We start from the raw sequence: 20,006 nt of genomic DNA on the forward strand, positions 1-20,006 counted from the left end.
TGTTTGTCTCCACCCTCATCGCAGCGCCATTTCTCCCCTTACCGCGTGAAGCTGTTAGCCCGACGAGGGCAGGAGACAGCGCGAGAGAGCAGACTCGTGTGAAAGACAGAAATGTCTCCGCGGCCGCGATTTCCTCTGGCGGTTTGCCCGGCAGCGCTGGAGGCAACTCGGACGGAGCCGGGCCCTGCGACATGCGAAAGGGGGCCTCGTCGCCAGAGCGCGGAGCGCTGATTGGGAGAGAACCCGGATGTGCCTGGGCCGTCGCGTTGGCAGTCGGGGCTCCGAGGTCTGGGCGTTCTGGGGGCGCCGGCAGCCGAGGCGCATGGCGCGGGGTTGGGCCGGCTTCTCTGAGGAGGAGCTGAGGCGACTGAAGCAGGCTAAAGGTAACGCGACGCGGCGGCGGAGGTTTCGTCTTCGGGTTTAGTGAGGGGAAGGGGCGGGGCTGCAGCTTTGAGGGGCAGGGGGTGGGGAGGAGGGTAACGTGTTGGTGTTTGAGGAAGGAGCTGGGATGGGAGGAGGGGATGGGGGGCTCCCGAGGTGCGTGTGTCGGGAGCCGGGGCGGGAGGGGCGAGTCCCAGGAACCGGGATCCTGTTTTAGGAGGGGAATTTCGGGATTCCGGCTCGGGGATGTGGACGTGACTTTCCCGGCGGAAGCAGTGGGACTTGGGAGAGGAGGCGCGCCGACAGCCAGCCGTCGCCTGTGGGAAGGCAGCGGCGTGAACCAGGGCTGGAGGGCTGGGGTGGTGGGGAGGAGGTGGAGGGGCACCGCGTCAGACTGTGATGAGTTTACCAGAGTTGACAGTGGCTGGGCAGGAGGGAGCACAGGGGTCCGCATAGACGCGAAAAGACGGTGCTTTTCATGGCACATCTGGAGTCTTGGGTTCGCTTCTGGTCGCCAGATGACACGTAGTTCTGCCTCTCGAGAGCGAGAACACCTAGAGTTTTTGAGAGGGTGCGTGGGAGGGTGTACCTGTTGACTTCGCTGTGAGCTGAAGTGCTGTGCTTCCCTCGCTGGAACGTGTGCTTTTTGTTCGCTTTTCTTTTAATGGAGGAGCTGATTTTGCTGTTATTGGGTGAGAAGCTCTTGGTATGAATTATGCTTTGTTTGTGGCTGAAGTTTCCTGAAACTGGTGATCCTGGAGGTGCACGCTCCGGCACTCTGGGTACCATAATTGACAGACTTTGCTTTGGGAGACAATGAAACGAACCCTGGCGTGCGTTTTGTTAGTTTGTGATCAAATTGGGTGTTGCTCAGGTAAGGCTGTGCGTTGTCAGCACAGATGTAAAAGCCTAAGGCTGACATGGAGAAAGTGGTCAAGTAGGAACGTAGGGCCAGGGTGGATTATATAGGTGGAGGAACTTTGGACTGGCCCAGAGGTCTTCAAGAATTGTATCATAGGGGCGCCTGCGTGGCTCAGTGGGTTAAGCCTCTGCCTTCGGCTCAGGTCATGATCTCAGGGTCCTGGGATCGAGCCCTGCATCAGGCTCTGCTCAGCAGGGAGCCTGCTGCTGCTTCTCTCTCTGCCTGCTTCTCTGCCTACTTGTGATCTCTGTCTGTCAAATAAATAAATAAAATCCTTAAAAAAAAAAAGAATTGTATCATAAAAGGGATACTACAGTGGACTCCTACCTTGATGTTCTCATATTCTTTCTGCTCTGTGTTTGGAACATCGGTTCACATACTTGAATGTACAGAGTACAAGTGTCCGTGCTTCTGGTCTGCGGGAAGTTGGAGGTATCAGCTTCTGTATTACACGGAGGGAGATGAAGCAGGCGTCGGCCTTCAAAGAGCGGGTAGTCTAGTGAGGAGACAAACGATAATGTAATGGGTAATAGAAAACTTAACAAGAGTTTGCTACAAAGTTAGCTGGGGGGGGTGGGTGGAGCTTGGAAAGATTTCAGAGATTATGTGTTAGCAGAGGTGAGTTTGCCAAGGGAAAGAAGACTTAATATAGACTAAATTGTAACAGTAGATTCATTATGTAGAAGTACATTTGTAAATATCTCTGCAGTTTGGGATAGAGAAGAGCTGGAAGGATGTTAGTGTCTAGGCCCGTGGTACCATAGGGAGACTTAGAGCAGTCACCAACCACCAGTCTATGTCTACCCTACTTGGCATTTTTGTACACCCGTAGCCAAACACAGTGATTGGCATATAGATCTCCTAGCTGTACCTCTAAATCTTTTTACCTCGGATTTCTCATTTGTAAAACTAGAAGATCTGAACTTTAAAGTTTTTAAGGCTCCTTCCAGTTATTCTCCAACCTTAAAAATACAAGTAAGTAATCCATGAAGATGGAGCTGGTTGCTAGCAAAAATATGCATGACAGCACTCTAGAGAAACCCATATGCACATGAGGAAAGATTAAGAATGTTCTTAACGTTCTTTTTTTTAAAGATTTTATTTATTTATTTGAGTTAGAGAGGGAGAGAGAGCACACAAGCAGGGGCAGTGGCAGGCAGAGGGAGCAGACTCGTCGCAGAGCAGGATTGACGCAGGGCTCCATCCCAGGACCCTGGGATCACAACCTGAGCTGAAGGCGGACGCTTAACTGACTGAGCCACCCAGGCGCCCCTGTACTTAGAATTCTTACTTTTAGTATTAAAGAGCTGGGAACAAACCAAGTGTTCATTTAAAAAAAGGGGGGGATAAGTAAATTGTATTATAATATACATCCAGTGGGCTGCTGTACAGCTACGTGAATATGTGAAGTATACCCAGAAACATTAACATGTGTAAATTTCATAAATAAAATGCATGAAAAGAGCAAGTCACAGAAGAACAACCTGATACCATTTGTAGAAGATCAGAATCATGCGACATAGGTATATTCTTTGGGAACATAGGACATCAAAGTGCAGGATACTAGAGAGGCAAGGAAATATTATCTGGAAGGGGCAAATACATCGGGAATTTCAACAGTATTGGTAATAATGAAATCAAGTTGAGACAAGTTATGCTACAGTAACAAATAACCCTAATATATCAACTGTTTAAAATAATAAATGTTTATTTTTCTCTCTAGCTTCATGTCCGATATGGTCAGGCAAGTCACTCTTCCCAACATAATGACTTCACATCGTGTTTTGGTGCTATCATTTAGGGGTTCACCGTGGCATGAGGAGAAAAAGGTTGAGAATTGAGCATGAGCAACTCAGTGCTTCTGTCAGTAAATGATAGGTGTCACTCCTACTTACATTTCATTTAACAAAAGCAAGTAGTATGATTTGGAGGCCAATAAGTGCAATTATCTGTGTGTTCCAAAAGAGAGGATAACGTCTGTCATTAAATAGCAGTTATGTCTATTATAGTCATATTTTATTTGTAAATGTTACTGTTTTTAATTATCTATCCAGGTTGGATATGTGTCTATAACACATACATGTATTTGATGTATGACTTATTTCATACTAAAAAACTGGAAATAAAAAAGTGCAGCTACAATGCTGTCAATGTCTAAAGAAAATATTCATAAGTTATTTATTCTTGACACTAGATCTTTGCTGGGTATAGTATGAATATCTCCTCCTAGCTTATAACTTGTCTTTTAACTTTTACCTTTTGATGAACAAAGTATTTAATTTTAATATGGTGAAATTTGTCAACATTTTTGTGTCTTAAGAACTTAGTACCCTACCATGAGGTGATAGTACTCTATCATAAGATATTAATGCTTATTTTCAATTAAGAGTTTTTAACAGTCATTTTTATTGTAAACTACAACAGATTTAAAACGCTGCATAAAGAAATGTACTTCTAATAAGAATTTTAAAGTGTTGACTTGACATTAAGCCCTTAACCCATTTGGGGAATGTTTTGTTTGTTTTTGTATGGTGTGAGGTATGGATCTGATTTTATCTTTTGCTTACAGCAGTTTTTTCCTCAAGTCCATTTACTGAATGAGTCCACCTTCTGCTTTTGATAGGCTGTGCCATCTCAGTCATGTACCAGTGCTCCGTGCATGTCTGAACCTCTTCCTGGGTTCTCTCTTCTATTTCATGAGTCATTTTGTCTATTCCTGTGCTCTCTGTCCTACTCCATTGGTGTCTATTCACGAATACCAACTGTCTTTATTATCGCAGCTTAATAGTGGGTTTTGAAGTCAAGTAATGCCAGTCCTACAGTTTTGTTCTTCAATATTATACTAGGTGTTCTGAGTCTTGTGCCTCTCCATATAAACTGGAAAGTCATTGTGTCAGTTTGCACAAAATATCTTGGCTGGGATTTTGATTGGGATTGCAGTGGATCTGTAGATCAAGTTGAGATGAACTGACATCTTGATGGTATTGAATCTTCTGTTCATGAGTATGGAATATCTCTCCATTTAGCTCTTTGATTTCCTTACCAGAGTTTGTAGTTTTCTTTATAGATCTTCTACTTTCTTAGATTTATTTCTAAATATTAATTTTTTTAGTGTTAATGCAAATGGCATCGTGTTTTAATTTCAAATTCTACTTGTTCATTGTTGGTACATAGGAAAGCATTTGACTTTTGTATATTAATCTTGCATTCTGCAACCTTTTATAACGGCTTATTAGTTCCAGGTGTTTTTATATCATATGTTCTGTTTTTAAGTGGCCTAGTTTATTGTTTGATTTATTATTTGTTACTTGATTATTGTAGCAGTTTTAATCTCATACGCAGGTTCTGTGAAAATGCAAAATAGAATGGGAGCTGCAGGACTGAATTTCGTAGGGACTGTTAATTCAGCCTCGTGAGCGTAACTGGGAAGTAAACAGGCTCAGTGGCATTTGCTGATGGTGCGGCTAAAGACCGGTGGTTGAGAATAAGTTTCTGTCCCAGAATAGAGGGGGCTACTTTGTGTTTCTGGCAAAAGCGAACAGTAATAACATTTTACTTTTGATGGTACATGTATCTTTTAAAGATATTTTCTTTACCTGTCTCATTTAATCCTTACACCAACTCCATGAGTTAAGTAGAGCAGGTAAATTTTCATCCCCTTTGACATATGAAGAAACTGAGGTGTGGAATAATTAATTGACTTGCTTAAGATTATTGAGCTGGACAAAAGCTGGAACTGTGACTCTAGAGCTTTTAATTCTCCTTTGGAAGATTTAAATACTAGGCTTGTGTTGCTTCAGAGGTCAATGTACAGAATTTTAAAAGCTCTATTTGAGTTCATTCACAGGGACTTCACCACAGTTTCTTTTCCCAGGTATTTTGTAAATAGTACCATTTACAGATCTTATTAAATACAGTGTGATAGTGAGTAAATTCTCCCATACTCTGTCTTAAAAGGTTAACACTGGCATGGATAACCCAAAAAGTATAGTGAGGTATTATTTATTTTATAGTGCTTTTTAAAAAAAATATTCCTCCCAGTTGTTTTATCTTCCTCTATTGGTTTGATTAGGCTGCTATTAAAATTAGTTTGCATATATTGATTAATGGCTAACTGACTTTGGGGAACACAACCTTGCTCTGCTCTGAAAGAGGAAAGCTAACAATTGAGGGTTAACTAGCATTCTTGGAAATAAGAGATTTCATTCGGTTATACTTCGTGCATAGCATCTACCTGTGTATCAGATTGGCCTAAGATCTGCTGTTAGTTAAAGGCGTAGCCTGTCTGTAAATGCAGCCACCGTTTTAGTTCAGGAGAGCAGATAAAATCATAAATCAAATTTAAGACCAATCAAGGATTCATTTGTCTACCTTGTTTGGTCAAATTAGTTGATTCTTGAGGAGTTCTCAATTCAAGTTGATAAAGAAACCTTGTATTTTTATTCTGAGGCCTAACTCAGCAGACAAATGGACTTCTTTTAAGGTAAATTTTGAGTTGGGACAGTTTTTTTTTTAAATATTAACAGTGTGATTGGAGAACTGTTAAAATGCCATGGGAAGGTGGCTGTTTTTCCCTGGGCTTTTGTGGTAGGGAAGAAGGGAGAAGCCCTGTAGAATTATCATCAAAGTTTAATGTTAATCCTTTATTTTCTAAAAGAAATTCTGACTATTTGCTGCTCACACAAGGGAATTTTTCTCCATTCTCTTTTTCACACAGATCCATTTGAACCACAGCGACGTCTCCCTGTGAAGAAAAGTCGACAACAACTTCAGCGGGAAAAAGCTCTTCAAGAGCAAAGCCAAAAACTTGGACTTCAAGATGGATCAAGCTCAGTACCTCCAGAGCAGCTGCTTTCTGCACCAAAACCAAGCTTTAATAGTCCAGAACCACAGTCTTCTCTCCGGGTTCCTCCTGGTCCTCTTACACTTGCCTCTCCTGTCGGTGATGGAAAACCACAGGGGACTGAAAGTCCACCAAGGGAACTGGGACTTGAGAATTCCCATGATAGTCACAAAAACGCCGAGGTTCTGCCCCCAAAGCCAGATTGCAAAATGGAAAAAAAGAAAGTGGAATTGTTAGTAAGTCTATATATCCGTGAGACTTTTTTCCATTTTACTTTTTTTTCCTCAGTTAGGCTTTGAAGAAATAATAGTTTTAACATTTTCTCCTTTATGTTCTAACCTAGAAGTATAATGCATAACCTGTTAAAGAATCCTACCCCTAAATGTATCATAAGCCCGTCAGTGTTGGGCCATACATGTTATGTCACTTCGTCTTGGTAGCAGCTTACAGTACCTGTGCATGATTTTCACTCCATAGATATCTTGGACTCAGAAAAGATAACTTTATTCGCAAAGCAAATACATAGCTAGTGAGTAGCAGAGTTGGGGTTCACACATAGGTCTTTCTGGATCCATTTGTGAAGAGATACGAAGGGATGGTCAAAGGAAAGTTGAAATGGAGAGGACTAATAAAACAATTCAACTCCATCATTAGATTTCTTTTTATTCTTTGTTCAGGGTGCTTTTATTAGAAACTACCTCCAGAATTTTTTTTTAAAGATTTTATTTATTTATTTGACAGAGAGAGATCACAAGTAGACGGAGAGGCAGGCAGAGAGAGAGAGAGAGAGAGGAGGAAGCAGGTTCCCCACTGAGCAGAGAGCCCGATGCAGGGCTCGATCCCAGGACCCTGAGATCATGACCCGAGCCGAAGGCAGCAGCTTAACCCACTGAGCCACCAGGCGCCCCAACCTCCAGAATTTAGTTTAGAGACATTCTTTATGGAAATTGCCATTCTATCACTTTGTGAATTCTCAAAATATTTATCCTATAGCTAATGTTTTAATACCCACTCATGTTTGTTTCTTCCTGGTTTATCAGGGTGGCATTTGTTTCTGTTTTGCATTTTCTGAGTCTCACAGTATCTTAGGATTTCTCTGATCCAGATTCTGTGCTATGAGTTCACAACCCAGAGATCATTTTTACAAGAGATACAAAGCCACATGAATTCTGAAAACAACATTGAACAAGTGCATACATTTAAATGTCTTTAAATGTAGTTTATCTGCACAGACCTGAGACAAGTAGGGGAGGGTGGGTTTAAATTGAGCTGGACAGTTTAGAATGTTGTTAGGAAAAAGAATTTTTAGGTACTTGGGAAAATTTTCATAGAAGACATGCAATTTGGGGGACTGTTGTTGAAAAGGAGGAATTCTGAGCCTATAAGAAAGGGAAAGGAAAGAATGTTCAGAGATGGCATCTCACATCTCTGGAAGAGGCAGAAGTGAGGCCAGAGAATAGTAGAGAATGAAGGAGGTGAAGAAGGATGTGGAAGCTGAGGCTTCCTGTCTTTTGAGCTCCCTGATACAGTCGTGTATCACGAAGGCCTCCAGGGAGAGATACCCTGATCAAAACAGAGGTTAGAGAAAATGGAGGTGTCAGCATAGTGGCTTATTCAGGGGAGGGCGCTGGCTGAACTGGAACTCCAGCACTGGGTGAGAAGATGCCTGCAGTCGTGAAAATGAGAGTGGACCAGTGCCAGCTCCAGGGTGGAGGCGGTGGGAACGGGAAAAAAAGTGATAAATATGGAACTGGTTACTAGGTCTGGGACTAGAGAATTTTGATAATGATGGCCATAAGAAATGACAATAAAAGGAATGAATAGCTTGATTGTGACCTTGTTTGAGTTGATATCACGTTGTCGAATTTATGAGAAATTTTAATCTAAGTCTCTCAGAATTGAACAGATGGAAGGCTGTTTTCAGATCTTTGAAGTTTCTTGGTAGCCCAGCATTCAAATCTTAGCTCATGGTGTTTTACTCTGTTTAAAAATGTTTGAGAGCTGGAAGTAAGCAAATTAAAAAAAAAAAAAAAAATGAAATAAATGTTGTTTATTATCCTGAGAGTGTTAAGTGGTAGAGACTTTCAGTATAGAAACTCTAAAAGATAAAACATGATATTAGCTACATGCCAATTTATTTTGCTCTCCATTTTGCATATAATACATAATTAACTTATACAACTTTTTTTGTTCTCCTAAGAAATGCCATAGTACTCTGGCTTCCAGTTTGTGGCTTCCTAGATTATATACATATAATGGATTTCAAAGGTCTAGTTTATGTAAGCCTTCTTGACTTCAAATCATAATCTTGGTTCCTATTAGAACAAAATAACGAGCTGCAGATGGGTTCCTTTTAAGAGGGTTTTTGAAAGAAAATATACATAATCTGGTTGATTAAATTTTATACAAAGGGGGGCTAAACCTGGTAAGGTGTAGGATGGGGTTTCAGAAACTAATTTTTCTAAATTTTTTGTTCCCTAGGCAAGAAAAGTCTCGTTGGGAAGTCCTCCAGGAGGAACAACGGCTAATGGAAGAGAAAAATAAACGTAAGAAAGCTCTTTTGGCTAAAGCTATTGCAGAAAGGTGAGGCACCTGAACTAGAAGAGGTTGTTAGTAACCTGGGATCGGTTCTGTCATGTTCTGTATTTGTTTTCCCTTGTCTCTTTTGATAAATTGACATTTTCTCTACAACATTCCTTTTTAATTGTTTTTTGTAAAGTAGGTTCCATGCCCAGTATGGGGCTTGACCTCAACAACCCCGAGATCAGGAGTCACATACTCTACTGACTGAGCCAGCCAGGCAGCCCTCTACAGTGTTACTTTTAAAACTATACAAATTATCTTTTATAAATGATACTGAAATTCCAGCGTTCATTTATTAAGGAGGACTTTGTAAGCCTAAATTACACCGAATTTGTGAATAAAGATGCAGTTAGAACTTCAGAATCGACATCAGTGTTTTCCGTTTTAACCATCTACACATCCTAAGGAAATGGTGAATAGCCATCAGGATAAGTGTATTAGCAACAAATGCAGGTTTTAATTTTGATGTGGGGAGGTTTTAGTCATGCGACGTGTAAAAGAGTAAGATTGTTTATTCCACATAAGTGACTTCCACTCCCAGAAATTTTAAATGTGTTTTCTATGGACATTTTTCTTGAATAATTTACCTGCCCTCGCTAATACACGATACAGCGTTTCATCAGTGATTCAAGGTCACCATTGTGAGCACTCTGCGCTATGAACATGCACTTCGATTTTTCTGTCACCTCCCAGTGTCGGTTTGTTTTTCCTTTACTACATTGTGCTAGCCTCCAACAGCAACATTCCCATTTGAGCCACTTTCCACCTCTCTCACCCAATCTTTCTGCCCTTTTAGTTTGTAATTTCCAGTGTGCTGTGGCCTTAGGAAACCGAACTTAGTCAATGAAAAAATGGTTGAGAATAGTAAGAATGAAATGCAAGTGATATTGTTGGCATTTTCTTTTCAGATCTCCAGAAAAACCTGGCAAAACTGTTGGTTATTGAAGCTGGTATATATGTTGGGGGAGGGGAAGGGACAGGGCTAGAGAGAAGGGCAGGTAGGTATATGAGTCATTCAGAATTTTGTCTGTCAGGGATATACGTATTTGAAAATGATTTTTTTTCTTCAGTTGATCCCCCTTGATCTTTCATGAAACATAGGAAATATGCAACTAACTGAACTTACATCTCAAGAAAAAAAACAACATGATTATTGAAAGTGAAAAGTGATTTTAGAAATCACTTCAGTTACTAGTCTTCAGTTTGGAAGTGGTTGGGGAAGCTGTTCACTAGGGATTTTACAAAAAGATTTATAGGCTCAACACTTGTTCTTTATTTTCATTTGGTTGAAGACAAAAAGTATTGATACAGGCAGAAATGTAAGGAAACATAACCTGATTAGATTATTAATAAATGTACCAGTGAAGTACTTACTGTTAACTTTTGTAGGCAGAAAACAAGTGAAAATGCATAATGGAGTAGAAATCAGGAGATTATAAGGGGCAATATAATGGTTTTCTGGGGGAGTTTTATTCTGTGAGAATGGGCATGAAACTTTGAAATAAGTGAAATCAGATTGAAGGTTGGCTTTTGTATTCTGTTTCTTCAGTGTGTTTGGGGGGTAGCGAGGGCACTGAAGTTGAATGTGCTTTTAAACAAAGGGGAAAAAAAGAGTATTTGGTTTTGAGCCCCAGAAGGAATTTTGAGGAACTATAGTATTTCCGAAAAAGCAAAAATTAAAGTAATAAAACTTTGGAGGAAATGGGTCCTAAAAAGGTTAAAACCAAAAAATATAAAGAAATGGTATTTAATACAGGCATCGGTTCTTTGTCCACTAAGTATCAAACACATGAAAATGGGCTTAGCAAGAATTTAAGGCTAGAAATTTAGAAAGCTTTGTTGGATGTTCCATGTAAAGAGAATACAGATACATTCTTTCAATGTTTATTCTCATCCTCATGGAATAAACATAGACCTATAAGTGAACTATTCGTTTGTTTCTTTTTTTAAATCTTACGTTTTCCTTTGTGTATTGGAATAATAAGGGAAAACAGCACAAATGCGGTCTTAGAGATAAACCAGAATGTTGCCAGCATTTGTTTTATTTCAATTTGTGCTGGTTTTTTTTCCTAATTTTTAAAAATTATACATTAAAGTCATATTATATATACAGTAGGTTGCTTTTTTCACTTAATATTGTGTATAGATACATGATTTTTAAATGTTTTTATTTTTCTATTCATTTTTCTAGATCTAAAAGAACTCAAGCAGAGACCTTGAAACTAAAGCGGATTCAAAAGGAGTTACAGGCACTAGATGACATGGTGTCAGCTGACATTGGAATCCTCAGAAACCGGATCGATCAGGCCAGCCTCGATTATTCCTGTGCGCGGTGAGTTGAGAGAACTCTGACCCGGCAGTCAGTGCAAATCAGTGTTTATTGCCAGCAGAGCCAGGAGCTCTCAGGTATGTTGTCACTGAAGCCTCATAACAGTACCATTAGGTGCTCTCTTCCTGTTTTGTACTAAATGCAGCATCTCTTCTTCTTGAAGTCTTCCTTAAATTTGTCCCACCCTAGTTCATATTCCTGTTAGAGCATCTCTTGCATTATTTATTTACATTTTAGTCTTTCTTGCTAAACCATCAGCTATGTAATGTTTGGGAATCTAAGTGTCTAAATGACTTGTCCCCAAATTCTGTTGTTCTAACATCAACTCTGTACTCTTTCTATTAAGAAATTTTGGTTACCTGAGATGGTCCTTAGAGATTAGCCTAATTCTCACTTCAGTTTTCATCAAAGAAAGAAAATCTAGCTTTTTTTTTTTTTTTTAAAAAAGCCTATGAGTATTTTAAAGAAAATACCACTCTGTCTTGAAAGCTTGAAGATTTTCCTCTTTTTGTTTTTCTTTTTGATTGTATTCTGATACAATAGTTTGCTATCATGTGTTTTCTTGGTTTCAACCATTGGCATTTTTTAGTGAAAAATTCATCATGGAGAATTTTTAAAATGAACTAACACATGTAAAGGATTACATGAACTTTGCAAGCAGAAAAAAGGGCAAAAAATTAGGTCCAGTTTCAGGGTTTTCAGTCCTTTCAGCATTGCTTTAATCATCCTGAATTGTCTTTTTTCACAAGGGAATGCCATGTTAATGACTCAGTTTTGCATCTCTCTCTGTAACACTAGAAATCAATCAGAATGCCTCATTAGTCCAGGGTAAACCACAGCATCAGAATGTTTATTTAACAGTTTAATAAAGCAGAAATGTTTGATTGTGGTTTTTAACTCAGGGTTTATTAAGAAAGAGGTTTGTGGTGTCCTTGTGATTTTCGTAATTGTTGTTTGACCATATGTTATTAGGCTTAATGGGTTGCCTGTATTAATTAACTGCTTAACTTAATGTCATCAGTAGCTGATAACTGGAGGTTCCAGATTTCTATTAATAAGGTCATAAAGGAGGTAACCAAGATTTTATTAGGATAAAACTAATCCTGGATTTTCAGTGTATTTTATTCTCTGTAATTTAGGTTTAGCAGAGGAACATTCTTAGGCCTTTGTAGCCCTTTATATGAATAATTCAGATTATTATGGATACCTTTACAGAAAATCATGTCATTATATTTTAATTCTGTGGTAGAGGAGCTGGAGAAGGGTACGTTTGTGTACTGAACATAATATAAGAAATGTCAGTTTTAGTCTTTAGAGAACACAAAGAAGGTTGGATTACTGGTTAAAGAAGAAGACATCCCATAATATATAAATGTGATTAATGAAATTTTAGTAAGTTTTTACATAGTAAAAAATTTTAGATAAAATTTTACATCTTTTAACAAAGATGGCCATTTCTCTTGGCACTGATACTGACATAGTTGTATGTGAATATCCGTACTGTATGTGTGAGGCTGTTTTTAAAAAGCTAAGGTGTTGAGAGAAATCAAAGAGAAGCCATAGACAATTGTGATTAGGACCAGTGTTGTATCTGGTTCACTCATAAGATTAAAACGTTTTCTAAATTTATATCTGTGGTTATTGAGAAATTAGAGGTTGGTGATACAGTATTGTGGTTTAGATTTCTACTGGTAGCTAATCCCCAGGGCAGCCAGTTTCTATTGGAGATCTTGTGTTTTTTTCTTTTTAAATAAAAATATTATTATATTTTTTTAGTACAGTGCAGTGTCCACAAAAGGTTCTTAGATAATGAATAGTCCAGACTTTGCTTTAAAATTAGTTTCTGTAGGGTATTGTTAGAATAGATCCCTTTTAGGAGACCAACACTTTGAGTGAAGCAAATTGAGAGAATTATTGCTTCTGTTCCCATCTGTGATTACCAGGCTGCCATATGCTGCATTAGACCAGCTTGTGAAACAGAGTGGCTGTGTGTAGAACACTTCTTCGACCCTTCGTGGACCAGGAAATACTATAATCGGTGTTTGCTATCTATGTTTAATAGATGCTCCAATAACATATACACATACACGTGCATACACATAACACATATATACATAAATGTTTTACGTATAATTTATAGAAGTAAAAATAATAGGGATTGTGGAAAACTGCTCTATTAACAATTTTAATAAGAATGTAAGCATAGCAGACCTCTTTGTGTCAAGTAACGTTTGTCTCCCAACATCATGAAAAGCTGAAAGAATGCAGTTACATCCTTCCACAACACAACACGGTCCAAGTACTTAAAATACTGTGTGATCGAGTTCTTTCTGTTGGAATTATTAAGTCCAAGAGAATAGTGTTTCCTTTTTATCCTCAGAAATACGTTTTTTGTTCATTGACTCTGAGCTTGAGAAAGTTCGTCTAGGACATGTTTTTCTCAAGTCTCCTACTCTTGAGATTTCACCGAATGGGATTGGTTTCACCGTCTAGAACCTAGACTGCTGTTTCGGCCTTGATACTAGGTTCCGAGGTTGCTGTAACAAATTACCACAAACTGGGTGATTTAAAACAACAGAAATTTATTCTCTTATATTTCTGGAAGCCAGAAGTTTGAAATCCGGGCGTTGGCAGGGTCGGTCTTCTTCAGAGACTTCAGGGCAGAATCCATTCCTTGCCTCTCCCAGTCCGTGGGAGCTGCGGGTGCTCCTTGGCTTGTGGCTGCACCAAGTTCTGTGCTTCTATAGTCACATTGCTTCCTCCTCTTCTCTCTCAAAACTTCCTCTGCCTCTTTCTTAAAAGGATACATGTGACTGTATTTAGGGTGCAGCTGGATGGTTCAAAATAAACGCCTTTCAGAATCTTCAACTAAATCACATCTTTTACGATGTAAGATGATAGTCACAGATTCTGGGGATTAGGAAGTAAGTATCTGTGGGTGGCCGTGTTTTTAACCTACCACAACATTTGTCTTTTGATTTGTCTAATAGCTGCGAAATGTCTTCATCTGTCAACTTTCTCTACTTTGTCACTGTGGGCAGAAAATGAAAAATACTAATTCTGAAGTGTGTTAAGTGAAAGCTGAAAATAGATTACAGATATGGTGTTTCTAGTTTTTTTTTTTTAGATCTTTTTGAAAGATAATGTAATACTTTGAACAAAACAATAAGGAAACTAAACAATGATTATTTATTTTCACTGGGGCATCATCCTTTAGGTCATTTTTCTTATTAATGTTTTTCTGCATAAATGGGAATAATTGATGAGTAATAAGGAAATAATTCCCAGGGTGATAAAATGGCAAAATAGTTCGAGATATAAAAACAATATGTCCTATCTCAACAGTCCTACAGTGTATCTCAGATGTATAAAAGGACCCAGTGGGCCCATACAGTAATTGCAAAATGTCGTTTTATTCTGTCCTTTCTTAGTATAAGAACCTTGATATGTTGATCCTTACAAATAGAACTGCTTGGAAAAGGAGCAAGAAAACGAAAAGTGGACCAGTGGAACCAAACAGCATGCCAAGGGTTAATGCTTGAGTTCTTAAAAAATATCAGGATGCCAAAACCAAGAGACAGATTCTAGAATCCTTTAAATAACATTCATTAAATCACTCGATGTCCCTTTAAAATAACAAAACAATTCTGTAATTACATTTCCAGTTCAATTTATTTTACTGCGTTACATATAATGCTCTTACTATTCTGCTCAAAATGTCATCATACTGAGTTGGTATTATCCACCCGACCCTCCGGCTTCCAGTGCAGTTTGTGAAATTAATCAGTATTTCAAACATAAATCACTCTGTGCACGAATATATATGCATGTTTCTGGCCAGAAGAACTTTAAGCAAATAAACAAAATGCAAAATCTTCAGTGATTTATCCAGGGTGAAAGATCAATGGAAACCTAGGGGCCTATTTGCAAATTTAATTTCAATTCAGCATTCATGAGCCCAGTCAGTAAATCTTTACTAGCTGACTCTGGCTGGCTGAGGGAGACCCCAGACCACAGAAAGGAGGTTTGAGTTGGGGGAAGGGGCAAAGTATTCATATACCTGTGGAGATATTGTCAGAGCTCTTAAACTTGATGCAAGAACATTCATAAACAGGACATGTTACAAAGTTTGAAAATGAGGGATTCACATGTCCAACGAGGCTCCTTTGGAACAATACTTCTATCATAGAGGGTAATTGAAAAACAGCTAGTTTTCTCATTCTTAGAGTTACTAGGTGACGGTAAAAAAAAAAAATGGTAAATGAACATTATGTAAATAACAGTTTTCAAATATAAACACTGAGTCCTGAAACTTTGCCTAATTTTAGCTTGAGATACACTACATGTTTAGTGATAATGCTTTTGGATTCTGGTGCTCTGAAGTTCTGTTTCTTGAGTGCCTACCAGGCACTGGGTAAGACACTTTCCCTGTTTATACTGCTTAATCTTAATGCTCCTATGAAGTAATAATATCATTGCCATTTTACAAATAAACCAAAACTCAGATGAACTTACTACCAAGGATCGCTGTACTAGAATTTTCAGACGTTGCATTTATATTCTCCAGCCTCTTCCTTAGGAACTAGGTATGTTTTATACTCGTGGTGCTGACCCTAGGCCACACCTGATTAAAACAAGGATGGGCCACCGACTCAAGAACATTCCGTCCAGAGGCTGAATAGGAGTCGGTGGCCTGGCTGGACGCTGGGAGCTCTGTCCGAACTGTTGTGCCACGCTCAGCCAGCCTAGTTCCCTCCCTCCCCCAGCCTCCCCCCACCGGAACTGGAGCACGAGAAACTGAGTGGAGTGCATGTGATGCAGAGCCACAGCTGGTGGCCATATTGGGCTGGGTGTACGATTGGAAAGCCAAAATGAGAGAAACTGTGGTTTCTGAGCATTAAAGAGAATAGTTTTTGATTCTGATGACATGCTTGTGAGATGGCCTCTTGTATCCTACAATAAAACCCACTTTTCACCTGAGCTAGTTTGACTGGATATCTGTTCTTTACATCCAGAAAAGGCCTTGACCAAAACAGGTACATACACAGAAAATGGCAAAGGCAGGTTTTGAACCATAGCTTTTCTAAAAATCAGAGCCTTTCATTTTTTCACTGTATTCTTTTTCAAGACAGAGAATCTTGCGTTAGGAGATACAACTGTTTCTGTTTTGCTGTAACTGTAGTGCCAGAAAGTACTTACTACATTGAGTTGATGTAGGCAGTCATAACAGGTAAGGCACCATGACTTTCACAACTGTTAGTGGTTATTAAACTGAACAATTAGTTGATAAATGTGGGCCCATCTCTTTTCCTGACCAAAAAGTAAGAAAGAAAAGGTAAAAGACAGTAAACTGACATATGATAGTTTTTCTTTTTGTGTCAACCTAATACAAAGGAAAAAAAAGAGACATTACAGGGTGACTTCCCCAGTAGAATTACCTTACTTCTAAGACTGGTGTTGCCTATCTTTGGAATGAGTGTGTGTGCGTGTGTGTAAATAGAAAAATGCCCTAAACAAAAACAAAGTCTAACAGTAGTCTGTTGTTGCAGAATGGAGAGGGGACAGCTTAACCCAGGGATTCTCAATGGGGGGCAGTTTTTGCCCCTGAGGAGATTTTTGGTAGTATCTGGAGACCTTTTTGGTTATTACAAGTATTGTGTGCTACCAGCGGATGGGAGAAAGCCCGTGATGCTGCTGTGCATCCTACCATGCACAGGACTGCTCCCTAGAACAGAGAATGAGACGTCCAAGTGGTCAGTAGTGCCAGCATTGAGAAACCCATCCTAAACCTCTCAGAAATGTTTCTGTTCTACTTGATGCTTGCTTCTTGCCTCCCTAGTATCATTTACATTCACCTTGTAGCCACTGTCTGTATCCTTCTCCACCAAGATTCTTCTTCCTTCTCTTATCTGTTAAGAGATACAGATTTTCTTCTCTTATTTTGTTTGGCCTCTCATACATTTTGACCAGTTGTGTGCTGGAGCTAGGTTACACTGGTTCATGAGGGCAGATTTTGTGTCTCTCTTTCCAGTTCTGCAATCAGTGATGTCACATTAACAGCCTGAAATTGGCCATGGTGGTGATAGTTCTAATACAGAAATTGAGAAACGCCACAAATCAGGCCTCTGCCCGACCAGAGCGAGCTCACCACTGATGAACCTCTCAGCCTGCTTTCATCCAAGCTCAGCTTCGGGAAGAGGAAATGAGTGCGGAAGAATGTCCTTACGTTAGGAGGGTCCAAATGTGGATGTTGTAAAAGTTTCAGCATCACCAGCCTGGTTTGTCTGACATGTAGGACAAGTGTACATAAAATATGAGTATCCATATCTGCATTATACTTCTTTATTTTTTTCCCAATTCTGGAGTTTAATTATTGTTTCTAGGCCCTCCTTTGAATATCTTCTTAAGTGGAAAACCAACGGACCGATCTTTGTACCTGTCCCTACAGGAAGCGCTATGACAGGGCTGAAGCAGAGTATGTCGCGGCGAAGCTGGAGCTACAGCGCAAGACTGAGACCAAAGAGCGACTCACTGAGCACCTCTGTACGATCATACAGCAGAATGAGCTCCGCAAGGCTAAGAAGTTGGAAGAGTTGATGCAGCAGCTGGATGTACGAGCTGATGAGGAGACTCTGGAGCTCGAGGTGGAGGTGGAGAGATTGCTGCATGAGCAAGGAACCGGAGCAGGGAAACAGGAGCCTCACTTGGAGAGGCTGTTCCAGCCTTCTGGGAAGAGTGTGACATTAGGATTTGCCGAAGAGAGCAAAAATCACCAAGAACACGCCGCTTCCCTAAAGATAGATGAACAGTGTGAAAATCCCAGCAGCATTCCCCTTCAAAATCCAGGCCAAAATCAAGAAATTAAAACTCCTGTAAAGGCCATTTCAGCTGCTCTGACCACATGAAGGGCCGGCGTTTGTTCACGGGGCTAGTATAGGGTTCAGTAGTGCGCACTTCTGCCGGAGATCATGCCGTGAGCTCGGATAAGTGCGTCTTTAAAACGGTGTTAATTTTTGAATCCCTGGTTAGTTTTAGTAGAACATGTTTGACATTCTAAACCCTCACGTGATGATAATTTTATACGGAGGCGCACAGCTCACCTTGATCCACGGCTAGTTCCCTTGGTGTACCCTGATAACTGGGGGAAAACAGACGACCTCAAAAGACAGAAGAAAAACTACATGGTTAAGAGTGGTGTTGGACCAGGTGAATATGGAAAAGTAAAAGGGAAAATAATACTCAGCACCTCACCGAACTCGTTTGACTTCTCCTAGGAGAGGTGTTGATGATGAGAGTCCTATTTTGTGTAGTCAGTAAAGAGACACCAAAATTAACATGTGAAAAAGAGGCAGAAGGAGAAAAAAAAGTAGCATGTTGAATTGTTTATTGGATCATAACTAGAGCTGCAAAACACAACTTGGGAGATACACTTTACGAAAGACACTTAAGTAGTTATTTTTGTCTTCAGTTTGCCTTCTAAATGGCTTTAATTCACACCCTAAGTTTTGATTACTTGATACACACAAATATAACACTAATACATGTAACTTTACTGTTAATACATGTCTTTAATCAGCACATCAATTAAATCTAGACAGTGAAAACATTTCTACAGAGAGGGTGAAAATACAGGAAACCTATCAAAAAAACTGATACACTTTCTGAAGTTATTAGTAAATGTGTGTTGGATATAAATTATCATAAAACATTTACATTGTTAAAATGATGATTTTCTTAATGTTTTAATAGTTTGTTAATTATTGTCATTAATACTTGGCCACCGTGTTGTGCTGTATGTGAATGTGTAAATAAATACTGTTGGTTTGTCACAAAATCTGTGAATTCAAATTAAATCGTGATCTATTTATCAAAAATTCCAAAAAATACAAATACTACATTTTAAGTCTTGAAAAAAGAACTGTTATAAAAGAGAATAAGGACAAATGTAATATTGTATTTATAGTAATGCTGAAAAAGTTGGGGACATTCTATTTTTAAATGAGTTTGTTTGAGGGTATCCTAGCAGTGTGGATGAGCTGTGTATTTTTATATTATGTAATTTGAGTTAAAATTATAGCTTTCCATTACTGACTTATCTAAACAGAGGCATTATAGTTGTGTTTTATTTATGAATGATAGTCATAAAAACTGAAAGCATCATTGTCCAATATACTCTTATTTTTCTAAGTAATAAACGAGTCTGATACATCTATAATGTGGTCTTTTGTTTACTCTTAAAAGAGCCTCAAGCGCTTTTGTACATGTTCTTACACGCTCCGTGGTGGTCATGTGCCTGAGTCTCCCTGTGGTAGATGCAGTCATCTGCTTTTGTGTGAGCGTCTGCTAAGGGAATTCATCAGTGGATGCAGTTCGAAGATCAGCTACATACAGGGATCTACAATCTACTTCTCAGTCAGAGTATTTATAAGGTAGATGGAGAAAGAAGAACCATGAAATAAAGGAATTAGAAGCGACCTCAGAGATCATCTGATTTTGCCATCTTACCTTACAGAGGAGGGATTTGAGGGCCGGCGAGCTCACGGAGGGCATGTTGGCGTAAATGTAAAGTGCTAGGAACGTCGCTGGTCTAAAACTCTTGGTCTATCTCTTAAACACGTATCAGGCCGTAAAGTTCACTGCATCCCTCCACTTGAAATTTTTGTTTTATAACCCATTCAGGGATTGTGTTTGTGCTTGTGAAATGCTCTCAAATATGTCTATAAATGGTCCGCTGATACCATTATTTTGGAAAAACTTGCTTTGCTTGGCTTTCCCAGGGTGGTATCCGAGTGCTCAGGTGATGATATAAGTGACAAAGTTCTATTGCATCAGTTTTGCACAAGGCAACTGTATTCCATGTGTGGGAGGAGTAAGCGCAGATGAAGAAAGGGGAGCTCTTTGGTATGAGGCCCATATGCACTGGCTTTGCCAGGGTAGCGCTGGTATCT

The 20,006-nt window shown here is 39.5% G+C and overlaps 1 protein-coding gene across 1 annotated transcript; it reads left to right on the top strand.

The window, feature by feature from the left end:
* The first annotated feature begins 247 nt into the window (after nt 1-247).
* On the top strand, nt 248-19,270 carry LOC111150850 (golgin, RAB6 interacting). The gene is made up of 5 exons (XM_022508486.1): nt 248-383; nt 6,021-6,378; nt 8,628-8,729; nt 10,921-11,061; nt 17,507-19,270. Exons 1-5 carry the CDS (start codon nt 248-250, stop codon nt 17,961-17,963), a joined length of 1,194 nt encoding a protein of 397 aa, XP_022364194.1. The 3' UTR covers nt 17,964-19,270.
* Nucleotides 19,271-20,006: the final 736 nt, after the last annotated feature.

This window comes from Enhydra lutris, unplaced genomic scaffold (genome assembly GCF_002288905.1).
Source record: "Enhydra lutris kenyoni isolate GAN:26980312 unplaced genomic scaffold, ASM228890v2 scaffoldscaffold24, whole genome shotgun sequence".
Taxonomy (NCBI): domain Eukaryota; kingdom Metazoa; phylum Chordata; class Mammalia; order Carnivora; family Mustelidae; genus Enhydra; species Enhydra lutris.